Source organism: Electrona antarctica, assembly GCF_951216825.1.
Source record: "Electrona antarctica genome assembly, chromosome: 3".
Classification (NCBI taxonomy): Eukaryota; Metazoa; Chordata; class Actinopteri; order Myctophiformes; family Myctophidae; genus Electrona; species Electrona antarctica.
The window spans coordinates 44,388,088-44,414,246 of NC_136808.1; the positions used below are offsets into that span (position 1 = coordinate 44,388,088).

Genomic DNA, 26,159 nt, shown 5'->3' on the forward strand with positions numbered 1-26,159 from the left:
TTAGGAATAAAGATTAGGGGTTGAGGCATAATTTTACTGAGTTAAATGTTATTTTTTTGGAGGAGGGTGATTAATTTTTGTTTAATCGCTTGGGGAGGGTACTTGGGTACTCTGTATTTTCATTCAGAGGGAGGGTCATGGATTTTATATCAGAGCACATACATTTCCTCCCAACATAAATTTCAGGATCCGTTTTTATCCTGCTGTTCATTTAATCACATTCGGTGCAGGACTGATCTGTAACCTCGCGTCACGGAACGTCACCAGTGAGTGACTAGGCTTTCAGCTGCCTGTCTGCCAGGAGGTGGAGGAGGTGGAGGAGGGGGGGCCGACGGACGTCTACTCTAGCTAGCTACACCTTGGCATGGTGGTGGTGGTGGGGTAAGATCTTTGGCTTTTGCCTTCGCTGTTTCACCCGCGTTGGTTAGACGTTCGAACATTGTAAACTTTGCAAATAACTTTAGTATGCACTATGCGCCATGTCGGGACTCGGGAGAACTATTCCCTGTGTGTCTGATGCTGCTATGCTGTTGCTCTGCGGCAGCTCTCTCAGAGAGAGCATTCCAAAAGGGGGAGGGGCGGTGCAAGGCAAGGGGAATCGATCTTCAAGCTAACGACACGTCAAGCCTCGACACGTTGTTAGCTTGTAGATCTGCTATTTTTGGCAAACGACACCGCCGTACTACATAAATATGAATTAAGGTCTAGATACTGCGACTCATATGTGCACTTGCTGTATCCGGAGCCTTGTCTTTAACGCGACCCGGCTAGCGAAGCAATGGAGTACGGACAATCGGACATTAGTGCGATTGACTGCAAACAGATTAATATACCTAACGGTGGCCTGTTTCTCATAAAGGAGAGTCCTTACTCCTTACTGAGATCATAATCAGTGAAGCTGGGCATGAAGTTGGAGTGTGTCTGCATGTCGAGACTCGAGTGTCTGTCAGTGTAGTCTGAAGTCTTTCTGTGGCCAGTGAATGAACACATGCACAGTATGGCCGATTGGCCGGAACTGAACTAAATTTGATAGGCAACTAATTATGGCATAACGCAACCACTTCTTCCCAACATGCATTGCACTGTGTGGCTTGCGTGTCACGTGATCTTGCGGTAGCCAAGCGGTAGCCAAGCGGAGGAATAAAATATACAGGTCTAAGTAATAAATGTAATAAACTAAATTTGATAAACAGCGTTACATTTGTTGAATTGAAAAAAGGGCTTTGAGAGGCCCTGCATAATGCAATGGTCAATGTCTGTGTGCAAATTCAGATCAACTGGGAAAACCAGTGAGGAGCAGGGGGGCTAGGACAGACAGACAGACAGACAGACAGACAGACAGACAGACAGACAGACAGACAGACAGACAGACAGACAGACAGACAGACAGACAGACAGACAGACAGACAGACAGACAGACAATATATCTTATTTGCAAGTGGAGGTTTTGACAAGGCAGGAAAGGCTGGTCCGTTCATGGGATGTGTTTCCTAATCCTCAAAGTATTAGTATTTGCCTACATCCACATGTACTGCAGACTCATACACACTACAATTATGGTAATCTGCCTAGGTGCTTTTTTAATGACAATATCCAACTCAAATCCAATACATGTCATTTTAAACAATATAAAAAAGATACCTGCTCTTTATTTCCCTCTGAACATTTTGCACCATGCATGGTTTCGAATGTGAAACGAATGTGCAGTAAGAACATTTTGAAACAGCTATCCCCCATATAAAGAAATGTCTATTTACCGCAAAAGCAGTAAATTGACACATTGATCAATAGGTCTATAAAAGCATTATTATGTTACGAAATAAAGTGCACATTGACACGTAGTGATGGCTGGAATTCTTGGAATCAGTCTATTGCATAGATCCTCACTGTAATCCTAGGAGTTTTATGTGGGTGCCTGGGTGGCTTTCAATCCAACACGCTCCACAGTTCTCTCAGTGGCAGAAGGCCACTACAGTCAATCATTCAACAAGCCGTGTCATTTTGATGGACAAATCAATAACCACAGACAGTCCACCAGTATGAGCTGCAGATCTGTTCTTCAGCAACCACACAGAATCTCAGAAAGATGGAATGTTATTTTGTGGTCAGGGAAAGTGATCATCATTGGTGTTTAACAGCCTGAATGTCAACAAAGCTTATTATAGAAATTAGAGTTGACTGGCACCAAAAGTCTCTGGTTGTAATCTAAAAACAATTGTGTTCTACAAGGAAGTTTTACCACTGATTTGTTTAAGTTTTACACTTTATATTTGTATTGATTTATTTCATTCTCAGATGGCCTTTCTTCTACTATTATAGGTTGAAATACCTATATTTTTCTGAATGTTCTCCTTTTTTGTTTGTGTGCTTGGAGTTGGGCATTGGGTAAGACTATGTTAAGGTTGGGTCTATAATGCATTATAACCACATGTATAATGTGTTAATAACGTTATAAATGTTCGTTATAAATGTTCGTTATAAATGTCCGTTATAAATGTTCGTTATAAATGTTCGTTATAAATGTTTATAATTAGTCATAACAACTTATAACAAAGACACTTTATAACTACTGTAGCGTGTGCTGTTCTCCTGAGCTTAAAATGCATTATGACCAGCACTTAAAATGTTATAAATGTGGCTATAAATTGTCATACATAATAAATAATAATAAAACTTTATTTGTATAGCACCTTTCATGACATGAAATGCAGCTCATAGTGCTTTACAGAGCAATGGAGAAAGAAAGAAAGGAAAAGCAAGGCATAAAACATTAAAAATAATAGCAGTAATGCAATACAGTGAGGACATGAATAACAAAAAATAACAAAAAAATGTAAAAGCAAGAGTGTAGAAGTGGGTCTTGAGCTGTGCTTTAAAAATGTCTACAGAGGCTGCCTGTCGAAGGTACAGTTGGAGTTTGTTCCACGCCGTCTGCCTGTATAAAAGTGCATTATAATGCATTATAAATCATGATTACAATGCATTATAGACCCAACCTTTAAGTAAAGTTGAACTGATTTCAATTCAATTCAACAATGTTCATGTATATACATTTTTGTGGAGGATTTGAAGGATTATGGCTCAGCGGAGGCTTAGCAAAAAGCAGTGATATGACTGCATGACTGTGACATGCAGGTAATGACCATTCAAGTGATTGTCACTCAATTAGCCTATGCAGAGCTCAATTAATTATGTGTGCTGGAAAAATTCACCTCCACACCCTTCCATCAGTCCCTCTTTTCAGTCTCTGACCCATGGCACTGGGTGAGTTATAAGATGACGCTTGCAGAGTTTTCCTCAGTGAATGATAGACTATTTTCACTTTCATGGGAGAATTTAGCACTTTTATGTCTGCCTTTTAGAGCCAGGGAAAGCTGCAGGCCATCTTTATGCAGTACTTGTAGTTGTATTTAATTCAATCTGTCATGGTACAGTAATAGAATTCACTCTGTGTTCTCAGTGCTGTGAGGTCAAGTTTTGTTCTAGCCTACCTATTTCAATGGTTTAGTTTAACAAGGAATTTGAATGTTTCTAGTTTATTGCAGATAACTTTCAGATAACTTTCAAAAGTATGAAATCAGATACTGTAATATGTTTTCTTGCATTTTAGTGTCAATCTTTTGTCATACAATTCCACATTATAGATAACATTATTGTCCTATTGTTGTCATCTTTAAATTGTTAAATGGCCTAATGTATTATGTATTTATTTATTATTATTAGTTATGATTTCCAATCTATCTATTCATTCTGTACACCATTCTATCTATTCATTCTGTACACTAACACTTTTTTAACCATCAAACTTTGTTGTGTTTCCAAGGGTTTCATAGCTCTCTGCAATGTAAGGTTAGGTTTTATGTTTTATAACTTTAAAGACAGTTTGGGTCATGATCAAAGCATTTTGTAATATTTTTTGTAATAATTTGCTCTTCCAGATAAAACAAACAAGAGCCCTGCCTGGCTCCTGTACACTACAGGCTTTGACACATGCCTTCAAAACTCCCCTCAAATATGTTTAGCATTTTCAGCTATTTTCGAAATCCAAACTATAGTACTTTACACTGCTTCCAGAGGCAACATAGACCATTTGTACAGTGTGACTCTAGGCTGTGTGTGTGTGTGTGTGTGTGTGTGTGTGTGTGTGTGTGTGTGTGTGTGTGTGTGTGTGTGTGTGTGTGTGTGTGTGTGTGTGTGTGTGTGTGTGTGTGCGTGCGTGCGTGCGTGCGTGCGTGCGTGCGTGCGTGCGTGCGTGCGTGCGTGCGTGCGTGCGTGCGTGCGTGCGTGCGTGCGTGCGTGCGTGCGTGCGTGTGTGTGTGTGTGTGTGTGTGTGTGTGCGTGCGTGCGCGTGCGTGCGTGTGCGCGACTGTGTGTGCGCGGCCAGCGGTGGAAACTAAGTACACTTGCTGTGAAACCTTTTTCAATAAAATATGTTCAATTTGATATAATTATTGACTGGCAAAAGTTTCACAACACCCACTACATGAATTTCACCCCCGAATATGTTAACATACAGTATGTTTTCAACTGAACTGTACATGGGTCACTTTTCCCGGGAAAATGGTGTCATTTGCTGGGGACGGGGAAGCTTGTTGGAGCTTGATCCCTTTGAACTTCAAAGGCATATATTACTGGGTAGAATCTGCACATCCCTCACTCATGGGTATCTCCTCTACACCCAAGTACATATTACTAACGAGGAAGTCTGGCAAAAGATCAGCCAAGCCATCTGCCCACATGATAACCTGCTTAACACTGTGAGAACTGAAGCATTACAGCCACTAACACTTGCAAAGACCATCCTGCAAGGCACCTTGGGTGGCAGGAGGCGAGGGGGTCAAAAGAAAAGATGGACATTTGGAATGATAACGTTAAAAGAAGTAACACACTGTCAGGTGTAAAGGAGCAACTTGGACACAAGGAAGCATGAGTTCAAGTCCGTTGCTCTCCCCATGTCCCCCACATATGGGGACTAGGTTGGCGGAGGGTGTGTAGAGCCCAGGATCACATTAGATAATTGACACAGGGGTGAAAAATGGAGTTGGAACAACTGAGGTTCGGGAGGTTTGGCCAAGCAGATGACTACCTAGCTCAACCCACCTGCCACTGCCAACTCCACCCTTGCCACCCTTGCCAACCACTCACCCACCTCCAACCAACCTGGCCACTCCTCCCTCACCTACCACCGGGGGTATTTAAACGCAAGTTTAAAAAAATGCCAGTGTGCCAGTTTCCAGTAAACACAGCACACACTAACGCCAAGAGAATTGATACGCGTATTAATTCTTATACCAGCCTCAGAATGGTCACTCTGCCTAATATTTACCATACAGACGACGAGGCTCCAGACACCGGCCCCGTCGCCGCCGCCACCGAACCCGGTACTCACCTGCTGAACATCCACGCCTCGGACGACGAGGCGCTATTCATCGGCGCCGCCGCCGAACCCGTGGCCGCCGGTACCAGTACCCACCGAGCCATCGCCGCCGCCGTCCTCGACGTCGTGCCCGACAATCCGGAGCAGCGCCGCGGTAGACCCAAGTCTGTCGTTACCGTACCTCCCGGTTCCTCCGCGCCCAACATGAACGATCACCAGCAGAACCCGGTACCAGCCCAGCAGCTCCAACCATCCCGCACTTCTTCGTCCCGTCTCCCCGGCCACCAAGCTCCAGCAGCAGCTTCCCCAACCAGCCATCCCGTTGCCTCCCCGAGCGGCTCCAATCCACCAGTACCAACCTCCGCTTCAGACTGGACCGTGGTCGGCCTACAAAGAGCCCTCATCGCCAAAGGCATTTCATTCACCCGTTCCGCAAACAAACTTTCCCTGTTTACAACACTCATGTCCACCCGCGTCGCTCAGTGCAGCAACAGCGGAACAACAACAGCAGCCTCAGCCAACGTGGGTCTGTCGCGCAGCCGTGACGTCACGCGCCATCCTCCCAGCCCAGGAGACGCTCCACGGGCGTCCGCTCGGCCGAGTGGCGACGACGTCGCGCGGCAGGCGGCGCTGTCGCGTCGCGGGAACTCCTCGCGTCGGGCTGCCACGTCGCGCGGCGGCGTCGACACAAAGTCGGCGGCTCCGTCCCGCTCCGGTGACGTCACGCAGCGTTCCGCTGCCACAGCGACTTTTGAGATACGTCCATTCTCTCCAGACGCCCACCATCTCCACTCCCACCACTCAACCAAAGGAGCTCCAGCCACCTCAGCCTCCTTCACCATGCAAACGGCCAGTATCCTCCATCCACCACACACCACAAAACTAATCCAACTTCCACCTGGTTTTCTCCCTTCTGCCCCACCTGTCCCTCCCTCCTATTTCCAGCAGGCCGCAGCACCCCACCTCCACCCCCCCCACCCCACCTCCTCCCTCCTCCAGTCCAACCTATCTTTCCCATTCCAGGCTCCATCTTCCCTAGGAGGTCCCCCAGCGGCCCCAGGATGTCCCCCAGCCACACTAGGATATCCCCCAGCAGCGCCCAGTGCCCCACACTTTAACATGTCTCTTCTCCCCCCCCACCCCGTGTTCCCCAACCCCCGCCCCCCTCCTTCCTTCTCCCTTGCTACAGCCACGCCAGCACCCGTCCCGCCATCAGCCATCGCCCTCAACGCCCCCATGGTCTCCCCATCCCTCCGATCCCAAATTCTCCAAGGCATGGACACTGACCTTTCCTCCCTCATCCGCCCCTCCGCCAGCACCGCCCAACATCGATCCGTCACCGTAGAAGGAGTCTCCATCACTCTCCGCGACCTCTCCCCATCCACTTCCTCCGTCCTCACACCCACCGAGTTTGTATTAGCCTTCTCCATTTTCCGCGACATCCTCTGCACCACCTATCCTTCCCGCCGCCAAGAGCTCGATGACCACCTCTATCTGTGCATGGACCTTTGCGCCCGCTTCGGAGGCAGCCTTTTTTATGAGTATCATCGACAATTCTCTGCCAGGGCCGCCTCCAGACTCCAGCAATTTAATACAGGCACGTACTGGGGCTCCCTCGACCTGGAGCTATACTGCCGGATTTTTGCAGGAAAAACCTCCGAAGCTTGCAGTCTTTGCAACTGCCCCACCCACCCCACCACCCTCTGCACCTTCATAGCCCCAGAACCCCGCCCCCATGCTCCATTCCAAACCAGCCCCACCATCCCCTCCCTCTTCAGCGTCACCACCTCCACCAAACCCCTTCCCTCCCCCAGCCACGCCAGAGACAGGCGCGGCCGTCCGCTCCTGTTCATAGGGAGCCAGATGCTATGTAATAACTACAACGAAGGCGGCTGCGACATGTCCTCATGCCGCATGCTTCATATCTGCACCTTCTGTGGCAAAGCTCACACCCGCATCAACTGCACCAACAAACAGGCACCCGCGTTGCTCAGCTCAGCAACAGCGCAACAACAGCAGCCTGGGCCAGCAGGTCCATCCTGATCCACTCCGACAACCTCACTACAGTGCACACCATCAACAAAGGCAGATCTTCCTCACTCCCCATCATGGCCCTCCTCCGCAGACTCACCTGGATAACCGTCACAAAAAACTTCATCCTTCGCGCAGCCCACATCCCCGGTCACCAGAACACCATCGCTGACGCTCTTTCCCGCTTTTCCTTTCAGAGATTCAGGAGCTTGGCCCCAGAAGCCGACCCGACACCAACCCCGGTTCCACCCTTTTCGGAGATGACCTTCCCCTAAACCACCCGTTTCACCACCTCCTCACCCACTCCCGGCACATGATCCTGCAAGGCATTGCCCCATCCACCCTCTCCTCCTACTGGACAGCCTGGAAGAACTTCCAGTCCTTCCACACCCTCTTCCACGTCCACTTCCCATCCTCGGACCTCATCACCCTCTCTTCCTACATCAGTTACCTCCATTCCACAACCGCCAGGTCATCAACCATCCGAGTCTACCTGTGCGGCATCAACTTCTTCACAAAACTCATAACCGGCTCTCCCCATCCATCCATACAACATCCTCAGACCACCCTCCTACTCAAAGGCTTCCAGAGGATCGAGCCAAAACTCCCCCCCCAACGCCAACCCCTCACAGCCGAAATCCTAACCAGCTGCATCCACATCCTCCGCACAGGCTACTCAGACCCCCACACCGACGCCACGCTCGAGGCCATGTTCCTTTTAGCCTTTTTGGGTTTTTGAGATGCTCGGAGTTCACCTCCTCCAACTCCAGGTTCGACCCAGCTCTCCATCCCAGGCTGGCCGACCTAACCATCCACAGCACTTCCTCCCTCATCTTCACCATCAAGCACAGCAAAACGGACCAGTTTGGTAAAACCACCCCCATCTTCCTCTACAAACTCAATGCCTTCCTCAGCCCCTACGAGCCCCTCGCTAACCACTCTCTCTCCCGACGTGCCCAGCGCGCTACACCATCGGATCCCCTCTTCATAACCAACAGTGGTTCAGTCGCCACCCGCACCTGGTTCCATTCCCACCTCCGCCTGGTCCTCACCAAAGCGGGAATCTCCCCAGAACACTTCTCAGGCCACTCCTTCAGAATCGGAGCAGCATCCACGGCTTCGAGCAAGGGAGTTCCCGACCACGTGATCCAGATCCTCGGCCGGTGGTCGTCCCAGGCCTACCACGGCTACATCCGCACCAACGCCCCGGACCTGCACAATGCCCAGCTCTCCATGGTCTCGTAACCCGAGGGTAAGATACTTTTGGGGTTCCAACACAATCACACAGGCGCTCGCCTCGACCCCTAAGCCAAAGTACCTGGGTCCACGCCCCCTCGAACCTGATCCCTGTCGCCGACGTCCTGTGCTCACGTCGACGTCATTCATGCTGATCCCTGTCGCCGACGTCCTGTGCTCACGTCGACGTCATTCATGCCCCACGCCCTGATCCCTGTCGCCGACGTCCTGTGCTCACGTCGACGTCATTCATGCCCCACTGATCCCTGTCGCCGACGTCCTGTGCTCACGTCGACGTCATTCATGCCCCACGCCCTCACCTGTGCTCTGACCATCTAAGCCGCACACCGCACTCTTGCAAGAAAGCGTGTGGTGCTGACCTTCGATGATCAAGCACCCGATGCCATTCGTGCCCCGCGCCATCTAAGCCGCACACTGCACGCTCGCGTGCGGTGATGACCTTCGATGTTCTTGCTGAGCACCTTTAATGGCATCCCCCCCCCGACCTGACAATCCAAGCCGCATGCTACACGTTCGCGAGTAGTGATGCCCCTGGATGGTCACGCCGGCGCCCCATGTCATGCGTGCCCCGACCACCCAAGCCGCACACTTCACGCTTGCGTGGGGTCGTGACCTTGGATGATCAGGCCCGCTATGGCATCCCCTCCCGCCCCTGGCCATCTAAGCCGCACACCGCACTCTTGCAAGAAAGCGTGTGGTGCTGACCTTCGATGACCATGCTGGCTTCACCCTCACCTGTCCTGCCGTGGCCGTTCATGCCTCACGTCCCATGCTCCTCCCCCATGCGACGAGTACATAAACGTCCACGCGCCACATCTATTCAATAAACCATCTAAAAGGTTCTCATGTCTGATGTTTGGTCTTTCCTAGTGAAAGGGGTTACAAAATCGTGGGATAAAAAAAGAAAGAAAGAAAAGTAGAATTTGCAACAATCTCTCCACTAACATATAATCAAGAATCAGCTTTATTGACACATCGTTTTTGTGCATAGTTCCCATCATGTCATTTTTTCCAAGAAAAACAAAGAAATGGAAGAAGAGAGAAGGGGGTGGGGTAAGGAGATCAAGGCAGGAAAAATACATGTAGGTAAAGGTTTTTCTTCTGTGTGGGTCTTAAGTTATTTACAAGCTTTTGCCACTAACGGTACAAGCAAAAGGTCTCTTAGCTTATCATGGACAATCAAATAGGCTCAAATTGTAGTTGTTTTTTGTTTTAAAATAAATCAAATTTGGCCAGGTCGCTCCCATAACCATTGATATACTGTAGGACTACCTGGTTAAATCAATGAAATGGCTGCTGACACGACCATGAAAATTGACATACAGTGTGATTTAAGACCACAAGGTACAGAGAAAAGCTGGAAAGGAACGTCCCATTGAAATGTGTAAATAGAAGTAAAAAAATCACACCTGTGTGAACTGAGTGGTGCAACTTCCCTCTCCCCTCTCCCCCTGCCCCTCTCTCTCTCTCTCTCTCTCTCTCTCTCTCTCTGTGTAATTAGTAGGCAACAGTGCAACACTATCTGTTTCTGGCACAACAGCGCCACTTTTGCCCCTACTGGTACTCTAAACATAGTCACATAGTCACAGGTTAGGACGGACATTGCTGTTCCTTGGAGTGGTTGCACCACTCAAAAAAAGAAAGAAGGAATAAAAGTTAACTAAACATGTGTCCTTGACTCAGGTCTAATGGGACAAATGAAATGGGGAAAAAAGCCCTGCAGGCTCTTATTAAACAAACGCAGGTGTGATCATGGGTCACCGGTATTAGGTAGGGAATGGAGCCTGAGCCCACAGTACAATCCTCAGTGTTCATTTTCATTTATAAAATGTTGTTGTAGAAAAACTATAATTAACACTGAAGATTGTTTACATAATAACATAAATATGCACCTGTTTAAGACAAGTCCAATCACCATGTTTAGAGTTCTGTCGCCTACGGAAGCATTTTGTACATGTTGTACAGCAGAGCACAGGGGGCAATATGATCATTTATTTAATAGGAATTGAAGTGCAGGGGGGTGGGGGGGGGGGGAGGTGCTGTGGCTGTAGGTAGACAGTTATCGCTTCTGCTGATAAGATGGCATTTAAAAGTGCTGGGTCGTTGATTTAGTACAGAATGTCAACTGGAGGCATGGAGATAAACTGCTTATACAATAACACGTTCACACGAGCGAGTATAAATGACAGTTTGATTAAAAAATACGAATATGTTCGTACCGGTGTTCGTTGCAGTGTTCATCGCTAATATCCTTCTTTTGGTCGGACTGGCTTGTTTGCCCTTATTTATCAATGGACAACACGTGCTGATTGTTACGTGGAAAAGGATAATTGAACCCAAGTGCAGTCTGGTGACTCAGACAGACTGGATAAGGTCTGACAGCAAAAAAAAAGGCTAGACCAGGGTTCAGACCTTAGAGTATATATGAATAGAGACGGCACAGGATTTCTCCTCCCATCCACTTGCATTAAGTTGCTCAAAAGCGCATGAGGCGATTTCACTCCTCCTTCCGGGTATAGGAACAGAGTGCATTCTGGGATTAATTGGGCCAAACTCATGAACGCGCTGGCTGTTGACTATCATTGCACTGAAACAGCGCTCACGTGTCATCATGAACGTGCGCAATGATAGTCAACGGACCAGCGCGTTCATGAGTTTGGCCCAGCGCTGCAATACCAAATTCGGCCACTATGTCCATTTCGCCTCAGGGTTTCCTCCGGGTGCCATCTCTATTCATATATACTCTAAGGTTCAGACACACACCAGAGCATGCAGGCAGTCAGGACTAGGATGAGGCAAGACAAAACGGCTCCTAGGAGTCCAGACAGCACAGCAGGTACTACAGTGGCAGGGCAGGCTGAGCATACACTAGTTAGTACCTACTACACACGCACGCACGCACGCACACACGCACGCACACACGCACGCACGCACGCACGCACGCACGCACGCACGCACGCACGCACGCACGCACGCACGCACGCACGCACGCACGCACGCACGCACGCACACACACACACACACACACACACACATAGTGTAGGGAGGGAGAAGTAGAAGGCATGGGGGCAGATGTAACACTGATTAATGGAGATGGAAAGGTACACAGTAAGATCAGTGTCCATTTCACTCTCAGAGTGTACTGTACAAATGTTGTGTTCCCCTGATCACTCTCTCCGTAGTAAGTAACAGTGGACAAATCCCATTATGTCTGAAGGTTGAGGAAGTCTTGTGAACAGGTTTTTTCGAGATGTTATTGGTAGGCTGTCACCTGGAGCAATTGTAATTAGTAACATATGTGTTTTAGATGTAGGTTGGGTGGTGCGTGCGTGCGTGCGTGCGTGCGTGCGTGCGTGCGTGCGTGCGTGGCTGAAACCTTGCCCACATTTGTTGTCATAGGCTATGGATATCAGTGGTTCTCAACCTGTGGGTTAGGAACCACAGGGGGTCCCCACATGATTTTAGGGGTGTCCCCAGATGACAGTGAAGTGACAGACAGTTTTACAGTTTTTCACGATTGTTAACACACAACAATCTAAAACTTGGCACAATTTGCACAACCTTCACTTCATGTACCTAATCGCTCGACACAATTTGCACTACATCACACTCCATTATCTGCATTAGACTCTGACTTTCCTTCTTTACACTCTGATGTCAATTACACATCACCTTGTGTCCTTGTCCAAACACTACACACAATGTTCAGTTGTTGCACACACTTCTCACATAAAATCTCAAAGCATCAACCTACAACACACAAATAGTCAAATCTCTAAACATTCAGATCAATGAGAATGAATGAGCCTGTGGCTCAAGAGGTAGAGCAGGTCGTCCAATGATCCATGGGTCGGCGGTTCGAATCCCGGCTCCTCCTGTCTACATGTCGAAGTGTCCTTGGGCAAGACACTGAACCCCAAATTGCTCCCGATGTGCTGGTTGGTACCTTGCATGGCTTCCGCCGCAATCGGTGTATGAATGAGTGTGTGAATGGGTGAATGTAATGCACAATCTATGTAAAGCGCCTTGGATAAAGGCGCTATATAAATGCACCATTTACCATTTACAATCAGGACTGCAGCATAAAGGGACTTGAGAGCCTCTGTTGTTTGGTGAACAATGGAGAACCTTGAAGAGATCGACAAGGAGGAGGAGGAGGGATAGAAAGAGGAAGAGGAGAAAGAAGATGGACAACGGTCATATCTAATGAGATTCGGGCAACTGTGGTTGACCATGTGCTCAATCATGGTTTGACCATGAGCCAGAGGGTCCAACCCAATCTCAGCCACTACACAGTTGATGGCATCATTAGAACATTTTTCTGTTCTATTCTATTCCTTCCACCTTATTCTCCTTTCCTGAATCCTATTGAGGAGTTCTTTTCAGCTTGGAGGTAGAAGGTATATGAACGGAACCCACAGAGCCGGCTTTGAGCAGGCTGGTTTATAGTAAAAAATAAATAAAAATAAATAAATTCAGCTGCATATTTGTGTGCTGTTTTATGTTTGACTATGAAAAAGTAGGCCTACACGGAGTCATTTTACAAAAGGAGAAATGGATCATTCTCCAGAGTCATTGTCATTCATGTGTGTTCCATTTCTATGATTGTGTTTTAAATTTTTCACTTCATTGTGCTGTAAATGCTTGGTAGTGTGTAGCCACTAGCCAATGCTTAGTTGTGTGCACTCAATGAATGGTATGTGTGTGTCACAAGTTCCATTTTGGGAACAGTTAAGAGATTTGATGGCAAAGAGTCATCATGGAAAAGGAGAGTCAGGGTTTAGCACGCCATGTGTGTGTGTGTGTGTGTGTGTGTTTGTGTGTGTGTGTGTGTGTGTGTGTGTGTGTGTGTGTGTGTGTGTGTTGAGAGACATTATTTGAAGCGTTCCAGCGAGTCTGTCTCTGTCTGTCTTGTTAACTAAAGCCGGTAAAAATAATAACTGCCTGGCTGTCACTCTGGGGGCAATATAACCCGAAATATAACCGAAATACGGGAAATAAATAAATAAATAACCGATTGTTTTTTTTAGAGAGGCCCATCTAGAATCGCATTTCTGGCTGCGCCACTGCCACTTACCACTAGTTGCCTTGGCAGCAGCTAATAATCACTGCAGGTACTTGACCATGACCTGTCATGTCACGTTGACATGTGTTGTTTGTTTGTAATTGTTCCCATTTCCCAGTGTGTGCACTGTGCACTCACTGTACTAGCAGCGCTGAGAGTTGCGATTGCATCATTGTATAGCAGCCTATGCTGCCTAGTCCCAGTTATACCTTACACTAACAGTAATTTCAAGACAAAGTAAAATAATTGTTTAATCAAGCTGCTTTTGTGTATTTTTCTACTTGGCAGTGCTGTATGCTGTTTGTGCTTTGAAGTCCGATAATACACACTGACACAAAACCTTTATTATTATTATTCATTATTAAAATGATGACGTCATGAACGGGGCCTCCCAATCCTTAAGATCTCTGCCTGTGTGGAACTGCAATCGCTATATCATATGTGGCTAGCGTAGCATTAATCCACTATACCTTAAGAGCTACTCACATTTTCAGTATCACAAACGTCAAACGTGTGTTCATGGCCATATCGGGGCTCACCATTGTCGTCAAGAGACAAGAGTGCACATAAATGACACCCTGCCAACAAAACCACAGCAATTACAAACGCGAGAGAGTTAATATTAGGGAGCGCGCAACATGCAATATTATGTCTGTGTTGTTTGTTTACAGAGAAGAAAGGAGGCCGCATATTTGACATTTGTGCATGGGGAGATGTTTTATGATTCCTGCAGTGTTAATGCCTTTCACACAGGAGCAAGGCATCCTATTAGTTAAGCTTCAGTGAGACTCCGCTGCTTATGTTTTTTTTTTTTCTTTTGTTGGTCTTTTTGGTGGTTGCTGATTGTCTGTGTTGATGCTCAGGAGATCTGCATCCAGCAGAGAAGAAAGCTATAGGGAGGCAAACTGACAAATACATTATTAATTAATTGATGTGGAGGCTGTATTTGAAACTAGCTGCAGCTGTGTGTTGTTAGTTACAGTAGTTAGTTAGTTAGTTAGTTAGTTAGTTAGTTAGTTAGTTAGTTAGTTAGTTAGTTACTTCCATTAACATTTTATTCACACAGTAAGTACACATAGAAATAAAAAAGGATAAATAAACAATAAATAAAGCTGCATTATTTAAATAACCGAAAAGGTTAATTTAAGTTGACCTGCTCCTCAATATCAAGAAAGAAAGAAAGAAAGAAAGGAAGGAAGGAAGAAAGAAAGAAAAATAGGAAACATATTCAAGAGTTCCAAACAAAATACACACATGTATACGTAATTTGCATTTGTCTAGAACCTTATTTTTATTTTATATATTTTTGATTTGAAGTATTACATGGATTTATTTAATTGTCACAGTTGTTCCACAAATTGACCTTTGCTGATATACACCTGTTTTTATGTGTCCTAGCTTTTAGTGTAACATACAAACTCCCTTCAATTCATACAGGCTCAAACATCTGGATACAATCAAAAAGCATTTTCTTCTAGAAAATCATACAATTTTAAAGCATGTTTATTCATAAATAATGCGTTGGTTTGTATTGGTGCTGAGAGAGAGAGAGAGAGAGAGAGAGAGAGAGAGAGAGAGACGTGTCCGAGCTTTATGATTTTGTGTCAAGTGAAGCAACTGTGTAGTGAATAATCATAGCAATGAAGACACATGTCCTTGCATCATAATGACATTACTACACTAAGTGCATCATATCCTTCTATTAATTCAGTGAAGCAGTTCTTGTTTTCATGTCGTACAATAAAAAAAGAAGCCCATTCATTGTACTTTCTTTCAGTCTACTGTAACACAATATTCAATTATAGGCCAGCTGCCTGGATGGTCAAATAAATAGTCTCTGTGAGAAATAAATGTGTCTGGAAATAATAGAAGCTATTCAGGATGATAATGTATACTGGTGTCTGTGTCTAAAACTTATGAATATTTTGTTACAGTATGCAATCAGAACCTTTACATTAATCATTCATGGTCTTTGTGGCCCATTATTTCTGCTATTAAATTATTAATGCTTCGGACTGACTTTCTGCACATAATCAAGTACCTATTATTGGCTGTATGCTTTGTCCCAGTATACTGTACGTAGACAGAACCATGAGACGGGACTTAAATTATAGCACGTCTCTTAAATTCAAACAACGAAGACTCCAACCAAGAAATACACAGTAAAATGCTCAGTGTAAAATTTTCCATTTGTTTTTGTTGTGGTTTTGGTTGGAGTTAAATGAACACTGAGGATTTTACTGTGTAGAGATTCCATTCATTGTGTTTTTCAATGGCCGTTTCACTTAGTTTTTCCATGGTAAGGTTTTTGAGTGGAATGTATTTCCCTTGAGCATGTTTCAGATGACAGCATGGAGGCTGACTGGTGCTACATGACAGTAGCACCAGTCAGCCTCCATTCAAGGCTACGCGTTTGCTTTAAATAAAAAGTGTGCTTTAGAATGTCTAACCTTTTAAATTTGACACAGTTCTTTGAAAAGAGTGCTGAGTCAACAAAAAAACAAGAAATGTGATTATATACAGTAAATGACAATGTAGGTAAGCATGTTTAATTAAAGTAGCCATACAATAGGATAGCTTAAAACAATTATATTATGTGGACTAGAACTGGATAATACTTTGCCCACGGTTACTCTAAATCGAAACTAGAAAATGGAAATTATTTCACAAACAGTTCATGATTTTATAATAACAAATGTATCATTTTATCCCCCCCCCCCCCCATCCCCCAATCCCACCCAAACCATTTACCCAGAGTTTTTCTTGGAGCTGCTGGACAATTCCGAGAGGTCTCTGAATGACATGTTCACACGGACATATGGGAAGCTGTACATACAGAACTCGGAAGTGTTTCAGGACTTGTTCACAGAGCTGAAGCGCTACTACACGGGGGGCAACGTCAACCTGGAAGAGATGCTGAACGACTTCTGGTCCCGTCTGTTGGAGCGCATGTTCCAGCTACTCAACTCCCAATACCACTTCTCAGAGGACTACCTGGAGTGCATCAGTAAATACACGGACCAGCTAAAGCCCTTTGGAGATATACCCAGGAGGCTCAAGGCTCAAGTCACCAGGTCTTTCATCGCAGCTCGGACATTTGTCCAGGGGCTAATGGTGGGCCGGGAGGTAGCCAACAGAGTCGCCAAGGTGAGTCTAATCTTCGTAATCAATAATCATCATTTTGACTGTTACAGTACTGTGTGTTCTGCATTCTGCTGAAGCGAAGGAAATAGATGTACTTTTTCCACTGTCCAATGAATCTCTCGTTATAATGTATATTTTAAACATTCTTGAATCTGTCCATAGATGGTTTCAAAGTCTCTCACCGCTATGACTGACTGACTGACTGACTGACTGACTGACTGACTGACTGACTGACTGACTGACTGACTGACTGACTGACTGACTGACTGACTGACTGACTGACTGACTGACTGACTGACTCACTCACTCACTCACTCACTCACTCACTCACTCACTCACTCACTCACTACATGAATTTATTTTACGGGTCAGTGGTTACAAACTAGATGCTCTCAAAGGTTGGATCGTTATGGGCAGCTGTGTTGTTTACAGCCAGTCTTTGTATTAAATCAATTTATTTTCCCTCTACCACTAGAGAGAAAATGTGTTTATTCCATACTGTATTACCATATTTGTTTGGATGCACTTTGTTTGGATGCCCGAGTTTAAGGGCCACTGAAGCCACTGCACATTTTGTTATGTGATTTTTGGAGTGTCTTCCATATTCCATGAGCAATGCAAAGGAACCACCCATGGAGAGCCAGGCTTTGGGCAAAAGACTAAGATTAAAGGGAAATGCCCACAGGCCACTCATGCGGTGAAGGATTCTGTTTGCAATGTGTACATTTGTTATTCTCTTTTAAATATATTTTCAGACGATGTTCAGAAATTAGAAACAACTTTCATGTTCGCAATTAATTTCTTGGGTTTAACTATGGTTTTGTCTATGGTTTAGTTTGAAATGTGTTGAATTCATTAGACTTAGAAAAATAAATATGTTCTAAGAGCTTTATCAAACATTAGGGATTAGAATGTTATTTTAAACAGCTTAGGCTTATATTAAACACAGGGAGTTAGGGGGAAAAAAGTATTCTATTTGAGAATTTCATCACTAAATAGTTTCTGTACTTAAAGAAATGAGTCCGACTCTATTTCATTTTATGAGTCAGTTGAAATGCTAAGAAAGACACTAAATAAACCTTTTCCTTGTGAGAGAGCCACAAAGCACAGACACTGCTGTGTCATTTGATAGACTTTTTGAAGATCCAGTAGCAAAGATGAGCATGAATATTTAATGTTTTGACTGAGGTTTATAGCCACTGCAAAATAAATTATACAATCATAATAAAAAATAAATCACAATGTGCATTCATCTATCTACAGTGTGTAAATCAAATCAATCACATCAATTTGGGCCCCTTAGAGGCAGGGCTGTCATGGCTACCAAAAATGTTTATTGTGCATTAGATTTGCAGTCACTTATTATGCTATTTTCTGTTGACCCCAGGAAGTAACTCACTGGGGTGAACTGGCCCTAGCTGCCTTTGCCTTCAACCAGAGACAATTTATGTAAATGTGTAGACTATCCCTCAGAGCAGCTTTACATTTAAGCAAAGATAGAATTCCTTTTTTTTATCACCTCTATTGCCTTAATGCTTACTGTCCCTTTGAGCAGAGCCCGAGAGACAAATGGTGTGAATAAAAAAAGAGGAAATGAAAGAGAGGACAAAAATAAACGCGATGAGATTGGAGAATGACCTTTAATCATTCCTGACTGGGCTGAAAGCCATGTTTTGACCTATACTCCCTGAGATTATTAGTACCTCTGTCTGTCTGTGGCAAAGCTACATGTACAGTAAGCTTCCAATGACAACCACTTAACCTGCAAGGTTATGGTATAACCTAGGTATAGGCTATAACTAAATACACACATTTTGTACATCACAGCTACAATACCAAAGATTCAGTATGTAAATTGTATACTGTCAGATTCATATAATGATACACACTGCAACAATTTATATTATCTGTGTGTAATATGAACTTGCTTGAAGCGTGACTTCAAACTCAAGGCTAAGATATATAACAACAGCCTGTATTTATTTAACTAGACCTGTGCCTGTCAGGCACCAGCCTACTTGGGAACGATGCAAGTTGGGAACAATGAACATCGGAAATGCATACCCAACCCAGCTCAGTGTACTTGTGGTTAGAGTGTCCGCCCTGAGACTGGGAGGTCGGGGTTCGATCCCCGGCCGGGTCATACCATACAAAGACTCTGATAAATGGGACCCAGTGCCTCCCTCCTTGACACTCAGCATCAAGGGGATTGGGGGTAAGTCTCTGCGACATACTAACGTCATGTCCAGGGGGTGTACTTGTACATCAAGCTGCCTCACGCTACAGAAACAGGAGATAGGCTCCTGCCCTATGGGCCTCATGGCTCGGCAAGGCTACTTACTTTATACCCCACCATTGTATGCAATACCCATTATACGTTGTTATAGCACCCGTTTAACCCATCTGTCTGTGTCCCTTTTGTGGCCATTCTAGTGTACAACGAGATATCTGTATCTGTCTGTCTCCCTGTATCTTTTTTTTGCCCACATATGGAGCTCTCTATATCTGTCTGTCCTTGTCCCTTTTATGCCGATATATGGAGATCCCTAATGTTATCAGTATATATGCATATATCGGCACGCACGCACGCACGCACGCACGCACGCACGCACGCACGCACACACACTGCTCGTTGAGACTGCTGTTAAAGTAGCAAACTGCTGTCAGGGCCAGGGTAGGCAACCTGCTGCTCTAGAGCCGCATGTGGCTCATAGGCACTCTCCCGTGGCTCCCAGCTGCTAGGGCAAAGAAGGATTTAACAGGATCCACACCGAGATGGTCTGGTCGTCTTTCAGGCTTCCCTGCCTATGTTTAAAGTTACCTTTGACACTGCACCGACCGCTGAGTTGCTTGTCATGAAAATCCACTTTAAAACGGTGCATGTAATCGCTTGTTGTATAGTCTTGTGGCGATCACAACAACACAGTGGACGAGGAAGCCGCACGCTGCCCGGCAGCTTCCCCATTGTAAACAATAGGGACTCAATTTCCATCTACATCTGGCCACAGAAGATCACAGGATTTACTGAATGTGAAGGAGGCCTACTTGGGGGCTGCCATGTGTGTCATAGGCTCAATATGTCAGTTTGACACATTCAGTAGATCTCATGATCTTTTGTGGACAGATGTAATTTCTTGGGGTCTAGTAGGACTATAGTAAATAATAAATGCCTCCGCCCCACTGTCAAAAACAGCTAAAATCCCTAAAACGAAAGAAAGCAGCAAATGAAAAAGAATTAACACTCATCTTTTACTTTCTCTAATAACAACCTAAAACATGAACCTTGGTTGAAAAAAACTAAAGTTGTCCTTTAAAAGATTTTTTTTATTTTTTTTTATTTTTTAATCATAATGTATTATTGTAGTAGACATACACTTTACATTCTCCTATTGTACATACTAGAATGTCACCTAGTACACCAGATAAAAATAAGACACAAATTATTGAAGGAAAATCAGGAATTTATTAATGCCTGGAGAGGTTTGTTTGCTTTCACTGCCAACACTGCTGGCTGTTGATGTTGAAAGACCAGAAAAAGCACAAATAATGAAAGTTTCCTTTATTAAAGCAAACATATTTTGCGGCTCCACACAGCATTTTAATACATTTTGGGCCAAAAATGGCTTTTTTGATAATAAAGGTTGCCTACCCCTGCACTAAGGGTAAGGTAAACATTTAGATGTATTGCACTTGATAAGAGTCAGCAAGTTGTTAGTAATAAGTCTCTCTCCAAACCTTGCAAAGTATATAGAAAGGGTTAAACTGTAGTACAGTAACTAAATATCCATGCCATAAAAAGTCCTTTAGCATAATTATCATTGTAGCAAATGACATACTGTGTCCATAAAAATCCCTTAAGGGGACAACTTTTCCCTCCAGTGCAGCAGTCAATTTAACGATGTCTTTTATGGAAACAATCTTTAAAAGGTCAAATTCATAATGCACCAAAGGCTCCCCGATCTCTGGGTGAGATATTGTTGCATTATAGACTTGAAACTGAACCATGAACTTAATGTCAAATACTAACTACAGTATTACAGTAACTTACAATAAGCCATGAACTTACTATAAGCCACAAACTTCTAGATGGAATTCTATAGCTCTTAAAACGGCATGCACCATAGCATTGGATTGCATGCGGTATACAATCTTTAAAGAGAATCATTTAGATTCTTCATTAGCTTGTCTTGTGTACCACTACCATTAGCTTGCCTCCGTGGTATAGCCTTATATGTTTCTTCATTTGATTTATTTGTATTTTTGAGTGGTGTAAACCACTCCTACGACTGGCTTTGTTAGTTTGTCTGTCTGTCTGTTCGTACAGAAAAATGAGCATGGTTGTTATGGTCACCCAGTTCACACGGGTGTGATTTCATTACGTCAGACATTACGTCAGACCACAGCTGATAAGTCTATATAAGACCTTACACCACTCAGTTCACACGGGTGTGATTTTTTACATTACCACTTTATTTTCTTTATTTTGTATTCTTGGATCTCTATCTCTCAGTTGCATGCCTACCTCGGTGCTGCTATGATAACTGAATTCCCCTTACGGGATCAATATAGGTCTATTTATCTATCCACACATCTGTCCTGTGCTTACATCTGTCCTACACAGTCAAATCCTCAGTGTTCATTTCACCCATTTGCAACTCAGCAACTGAGTGTGTACAAACAAACGTAACCAAATGGACCCTTACGAGTCCATTTGGTTACATTTGTACACACTCAGAGTTAAATGAACACTGGTGATTTTCCTGTGTAACTCGGGTTAAATCCCATAGTCCCACTTCCTCATCAATTATGAAGTGGAGCCAGGGAACGACGTAGCGCTGCTTCTAGGCCTGCCAACCCAGTGAACAGCCATAGGACTGGAGGTGGAAAGTTGCTTGACATGACAAATCACCTTGACCTAAGCTTCACCCTCAGTACTTGCTGCTTTCAGCTGCAAACATTAACTCCAACATCTCACCATTGTTTTCAGAGGAGGATGGATGAGAAGCAGAGTCCCCCCCCCCCTAATAATACTGTAGTTTGATTGTATTTACAGTACTGCAAGACTTTCTCATTCTTCTTTAGATATTGGACAAATCTGCACAGTATGCATGGGAAGTGACTCATTCTTGGGAGGGTATTTATGGTATGTTAAGATTGGACACTTCAGTGAAATGTGCCCGGGTCCTGTTGATTGGTTACATTTGTCATCCAGAGTGAGGGGTATTTTTTATTTATTTACACTAAAATGTTTTGCATTAATGTTTGAGAACATATGAGGCAACTTATCAAGCACACACACAGGCAGGCAGGCAGGCAGGCAGGCAGGCAGGCAGGCGAACACACACACACGCACGCACACACACACGCACGCACGCACGCACGCGCGCACGCACGCACGCACGCACGCACGCACGCACGCACGCACGCACGCACGCACGCACGCACGCACGCACACACACACACACACACACACACACACACACACACACACACACACACACACACACACACATATTGAGTCATTTGGTGTCTTATTTGAGGACAACAGTGGGGATATTGATTCATGCCTTTGTACAAGACACCTGTTTAATCCTATTGACATGTTGATGAATAACAGTATGGACCATTGCTAAGACAGTTAGATCACATAACTAAAGCGGCTTTGTGACGCACAGGGATCTAGGATACAAATTGACTAACGTATCTCTGAGTTGAAATGGCTGCTTTAGACCATCTGTCCATTCCATTTTCCATGCTACTTTAACAGCGCCGGATGATGCACTGATGACAATGATGAGCATTGCATAATTACTGTTCATTTGGTACGCAGTGATGTAGGAATGGACATTTTATCACTCCACAAAATGGGATTGCACTGGCCTTGAACTGAACGGTTTTCAAAGCTATATCCTGGATTAAGAACTGAATCTCTACATATTATGGTGACCATTAAGAGTTTTATCCTGTTGGTACTTAAAACACAGTTTGATCCATAGAAGACCTGCTTAGAAAAGATTGCAGGGATTTGGGCCTTTTGAACGGCTTAAAGTTCAGGCATTTAGAGCAGTTATCACTCAGTTTGCAATCTGCATGTGCATGGATATCTGGCCTGGTGCACAGTACATATTTATTCATGGTGACAGGAGGAAGTAGGGTGTTTTGTGCAAGCGGATTTGTTTATCCAAATGGCTTATACTTGTCATGCTGATCTCATTATACCCTCTTTCTAGTACCACACACTATCATAGCTCCAAGGCGGGGTCTAATCTTTACACATTTACTGTACCTTAGTTTAATGCTCTGCCAAAGTCTTAGTCTTAGTCCCTACAGTAGGCCTACATACTTTTTATATTTTTGTATATTCTTTTTTTCAACCATTGTCTTTGCCTGTGTGTGTGTGTTTTCTTCTATGAAAATCTATTTGTCATCGTCTATAATTCTCTCTGCGAGGTGCCTCATTTTTGTGTAGCTTACTCATAATAAAATGTTTGTGTAGCTTACTCATAATTAGATTTTCGTGTAGCTTACTCATAATTTCATTTTTGTGTAGCTTACTCATAATTTCACTTTTGCTTAACAGGTTAGTGGAATCAATATCACAATTTAAGACTTTGTTGTTAAGCTTTGTTCCCCCTTTTCCTAAAAAATGCTGATATTGTGTCTCGTGGCCTATTAACGATGATTAACATTTGAATGGCATTAATTACAGTTACATAGCAGATTCAAAGTCATAAAAGTGCCTCAGGCCAATATTCTAGTTGCACTATTGCTCAATTCAGAAGGATTCAGAATTCAAGATGATCTATATTATCCCATTAGGGGAGAATTTCTTTGCAGCCAGACTAACAAACTACATATAAACTACACATATATACTATACTATGCTATACATATGTACTATGTGCTATAAGTGCTATGACTACATACAATGCAATTATAGTGCTGTCTACATAACATGCTATAAGTCTGTATCAAATGCTATCTAAGTCTACAAAAGTGCTATCTAAGGGGGTAGGGTAAGTGCTATGGGCCATGATGGAGTCTGAAAAGGTGGGTTTTCAGACTACGGCGGAAGATTGGGAGTGATGCTGCAGTTCTGACTGCAACGGGAAGTGCATTCCTATCATGTGGAAGGTTGTGAGTTTGATCCTGCCTGGGGGTCGACGTCAGCGAGGGTTCCTAACGCCAAATCAAATGGGTTCAGATCTGAGCCAAGTCTCCTGAGGAGGTGCGTCTGAAGCCTGTCCTGGACGTAAAAACAAATACATCAAACATAATTTGAATTCAAGATAGTCAGCCCCCGATATATATTTGTTCATGTATTTTACAGTTAATATACCATTTCTCACAATGTGTCGTTGCTTTCCAAAAGAATATCATTGAGCACTATAGGACCTTGCAGCATTGCAGTGTTCTTTCTAGATAAATAAATGCTGTAATGGCAGCGGAGGTACAAATGATTGGTGAACCAATATTCTCCAGTGCTTGCTCAATGCACGCCCACCCCTCTAGACTGGAAAGCACACTGGCTGGGCCAGGCTAACAAGCTCACAACGCATCACAAATGAGAAATTACATGACCTGGTAGATTGGCTATTTTAACCTAATGTTCATGATAAAATGCCAAAATGTTTTCTACCTCGTCTGTGTCTCATGGGAGGGCTGTGGGCAGTTCAGAAACCCGTCCACCAGTGACCTCATCGATGGGGAATCAAAGCTAATAGAAACTGCAGGCTTTCTATTCCTGAAAATGTGCAATGCGAAAACCTAATGGAAGCCATCATTCTTAAAATAATAATAATATATATATATATATATATATATATATATATATATATATATATATATATATAAATTATATAAATATATATATATAAATATATACTTCAGGCCTGAAAATCCACCTTTCAGCATGTCAAAGGGAGAGGAAATGATTACCCCCCCTCCTTAGTCTAGTGACTACCCCCACCTCCTTATAACGTTAGAGCCAAAACCGTTTATAGGTGGTGGTGGTGGCCATATTGGATTTGGCCGCTGCGGCAACCCCGAAGGTCGCAAGATTCTACCTTGTTTGGTCAAAAAGTATGTAATATATTCCAGTATAGTGGTGGTCGCCATCTTTATATGGTCCATTTTGAGGGCTTAGCGGCCATTTTTTTGCTTTACATGCAGCAGATTTGGATTCAGCAGCCCTTAATACCCCTAAAACACATGTATATAATAAATTAACACAATTTGCCTTCAGCACTTTAAATAAGCACATTTTCTGAAAATCAGCCTAGTCTAAGTAGAAAGAGTAAAAAAAAATCTCAGAAAAGATTTAGAGGAAGTGTCAACATGCCATTCGTTCAGACCTTGGAACTCTGCAACACTGTAACCTGCTCTTTCCAAACTGGATGTGACAGACAATTTTTGACAAACCTTCTTTAGACTATTTTTGAGATGTAGTTTGTCAAAAGTACTTCTATGTGCTTTGGCAGTGCCAGTTTTTCACTTTAGTCTTTCCTCCCTTGAAGATGGATGTTGTTGAATAGTGTTGTGGACCGGTACAGGTACGCATATAAAGAGAATCAACAAATATACATCAAACAAGGTTGAAATAGAGAGATTCTCTGGAGTCTAGACTAACCCTAGCCTGACCTGAGTTGGCTCTGTAGCTACTTGTTCGACTTTTATTCCCTCCACACCAAATGCCTTCCTAAAAGAATTATAGGTTTCAAGTGATAAATGTGAATGTATTAAGTTGCTTTTGGTATCTATTGGGTCCAAGTCAAGCTACTTATTTTGTAGTACACTCAGGGCCGGTTCTAGCTCGTATAGTGCCCCAGGTGAACCCCTGCAAAAGCAGTACATTGAAAAAAAGTGAGCCTGACAGCCTGAATACATTTATTGCACAATACAGGTCTTTAGGCACGATTTCTCAAACATTCCGAATATGGCCAAATAAGCCATAGGCCTACAGTAAAACCTCCTTGGCTAATTCTAAGCATAATGTGCTAGAATTTGGCATATTATCAATATAATAAATTTCAATAGTACTCAACATCTCACAAAATATCAGCATTATATCGACATATTTTAATTTAGCCTTGCTGAGCAAAGCAATCACCCAAAAGCTTTACGATGTCACCTCAATGAAAGTAAAATAAAAAAAATGTGCTAGATATGTAAATATAATAATAAATATAATATGGTTCCACTCCCTTCTCATCTTGTAGAAGACCTTTCTTCTCATCTTGTAGCCTATTTCTGAGTAAGAGATCTTTCCATGAGGCAGTAGCCTGT

General features: G+C 43.9%; 1 protein-coding gene across 1 annotated transcript in view; it reads left to right on the top strand.

Annotated features, from left to right (window-relative positions):
* Window positions 1-26,159, top strand: part of LOC306920227 (glypican-6-like) — a gene marked incomplete at its 3' end in the record, with an annotated part of 183,621 nt that overhangs the window by 91,010 nt on the left and 66,452 nt on the right. Inside the window, exon 3 of the mRNA XM_079496915.1 lies at window positions 16,486-16,877. Coding sequence (XP_079353041.1) covers window positions 16,486-16,877 — 392 coding nt within the window. The remainder of the gene's footprint in view (window positions 1-16,485; window positions 16,878-26,159) is intronic.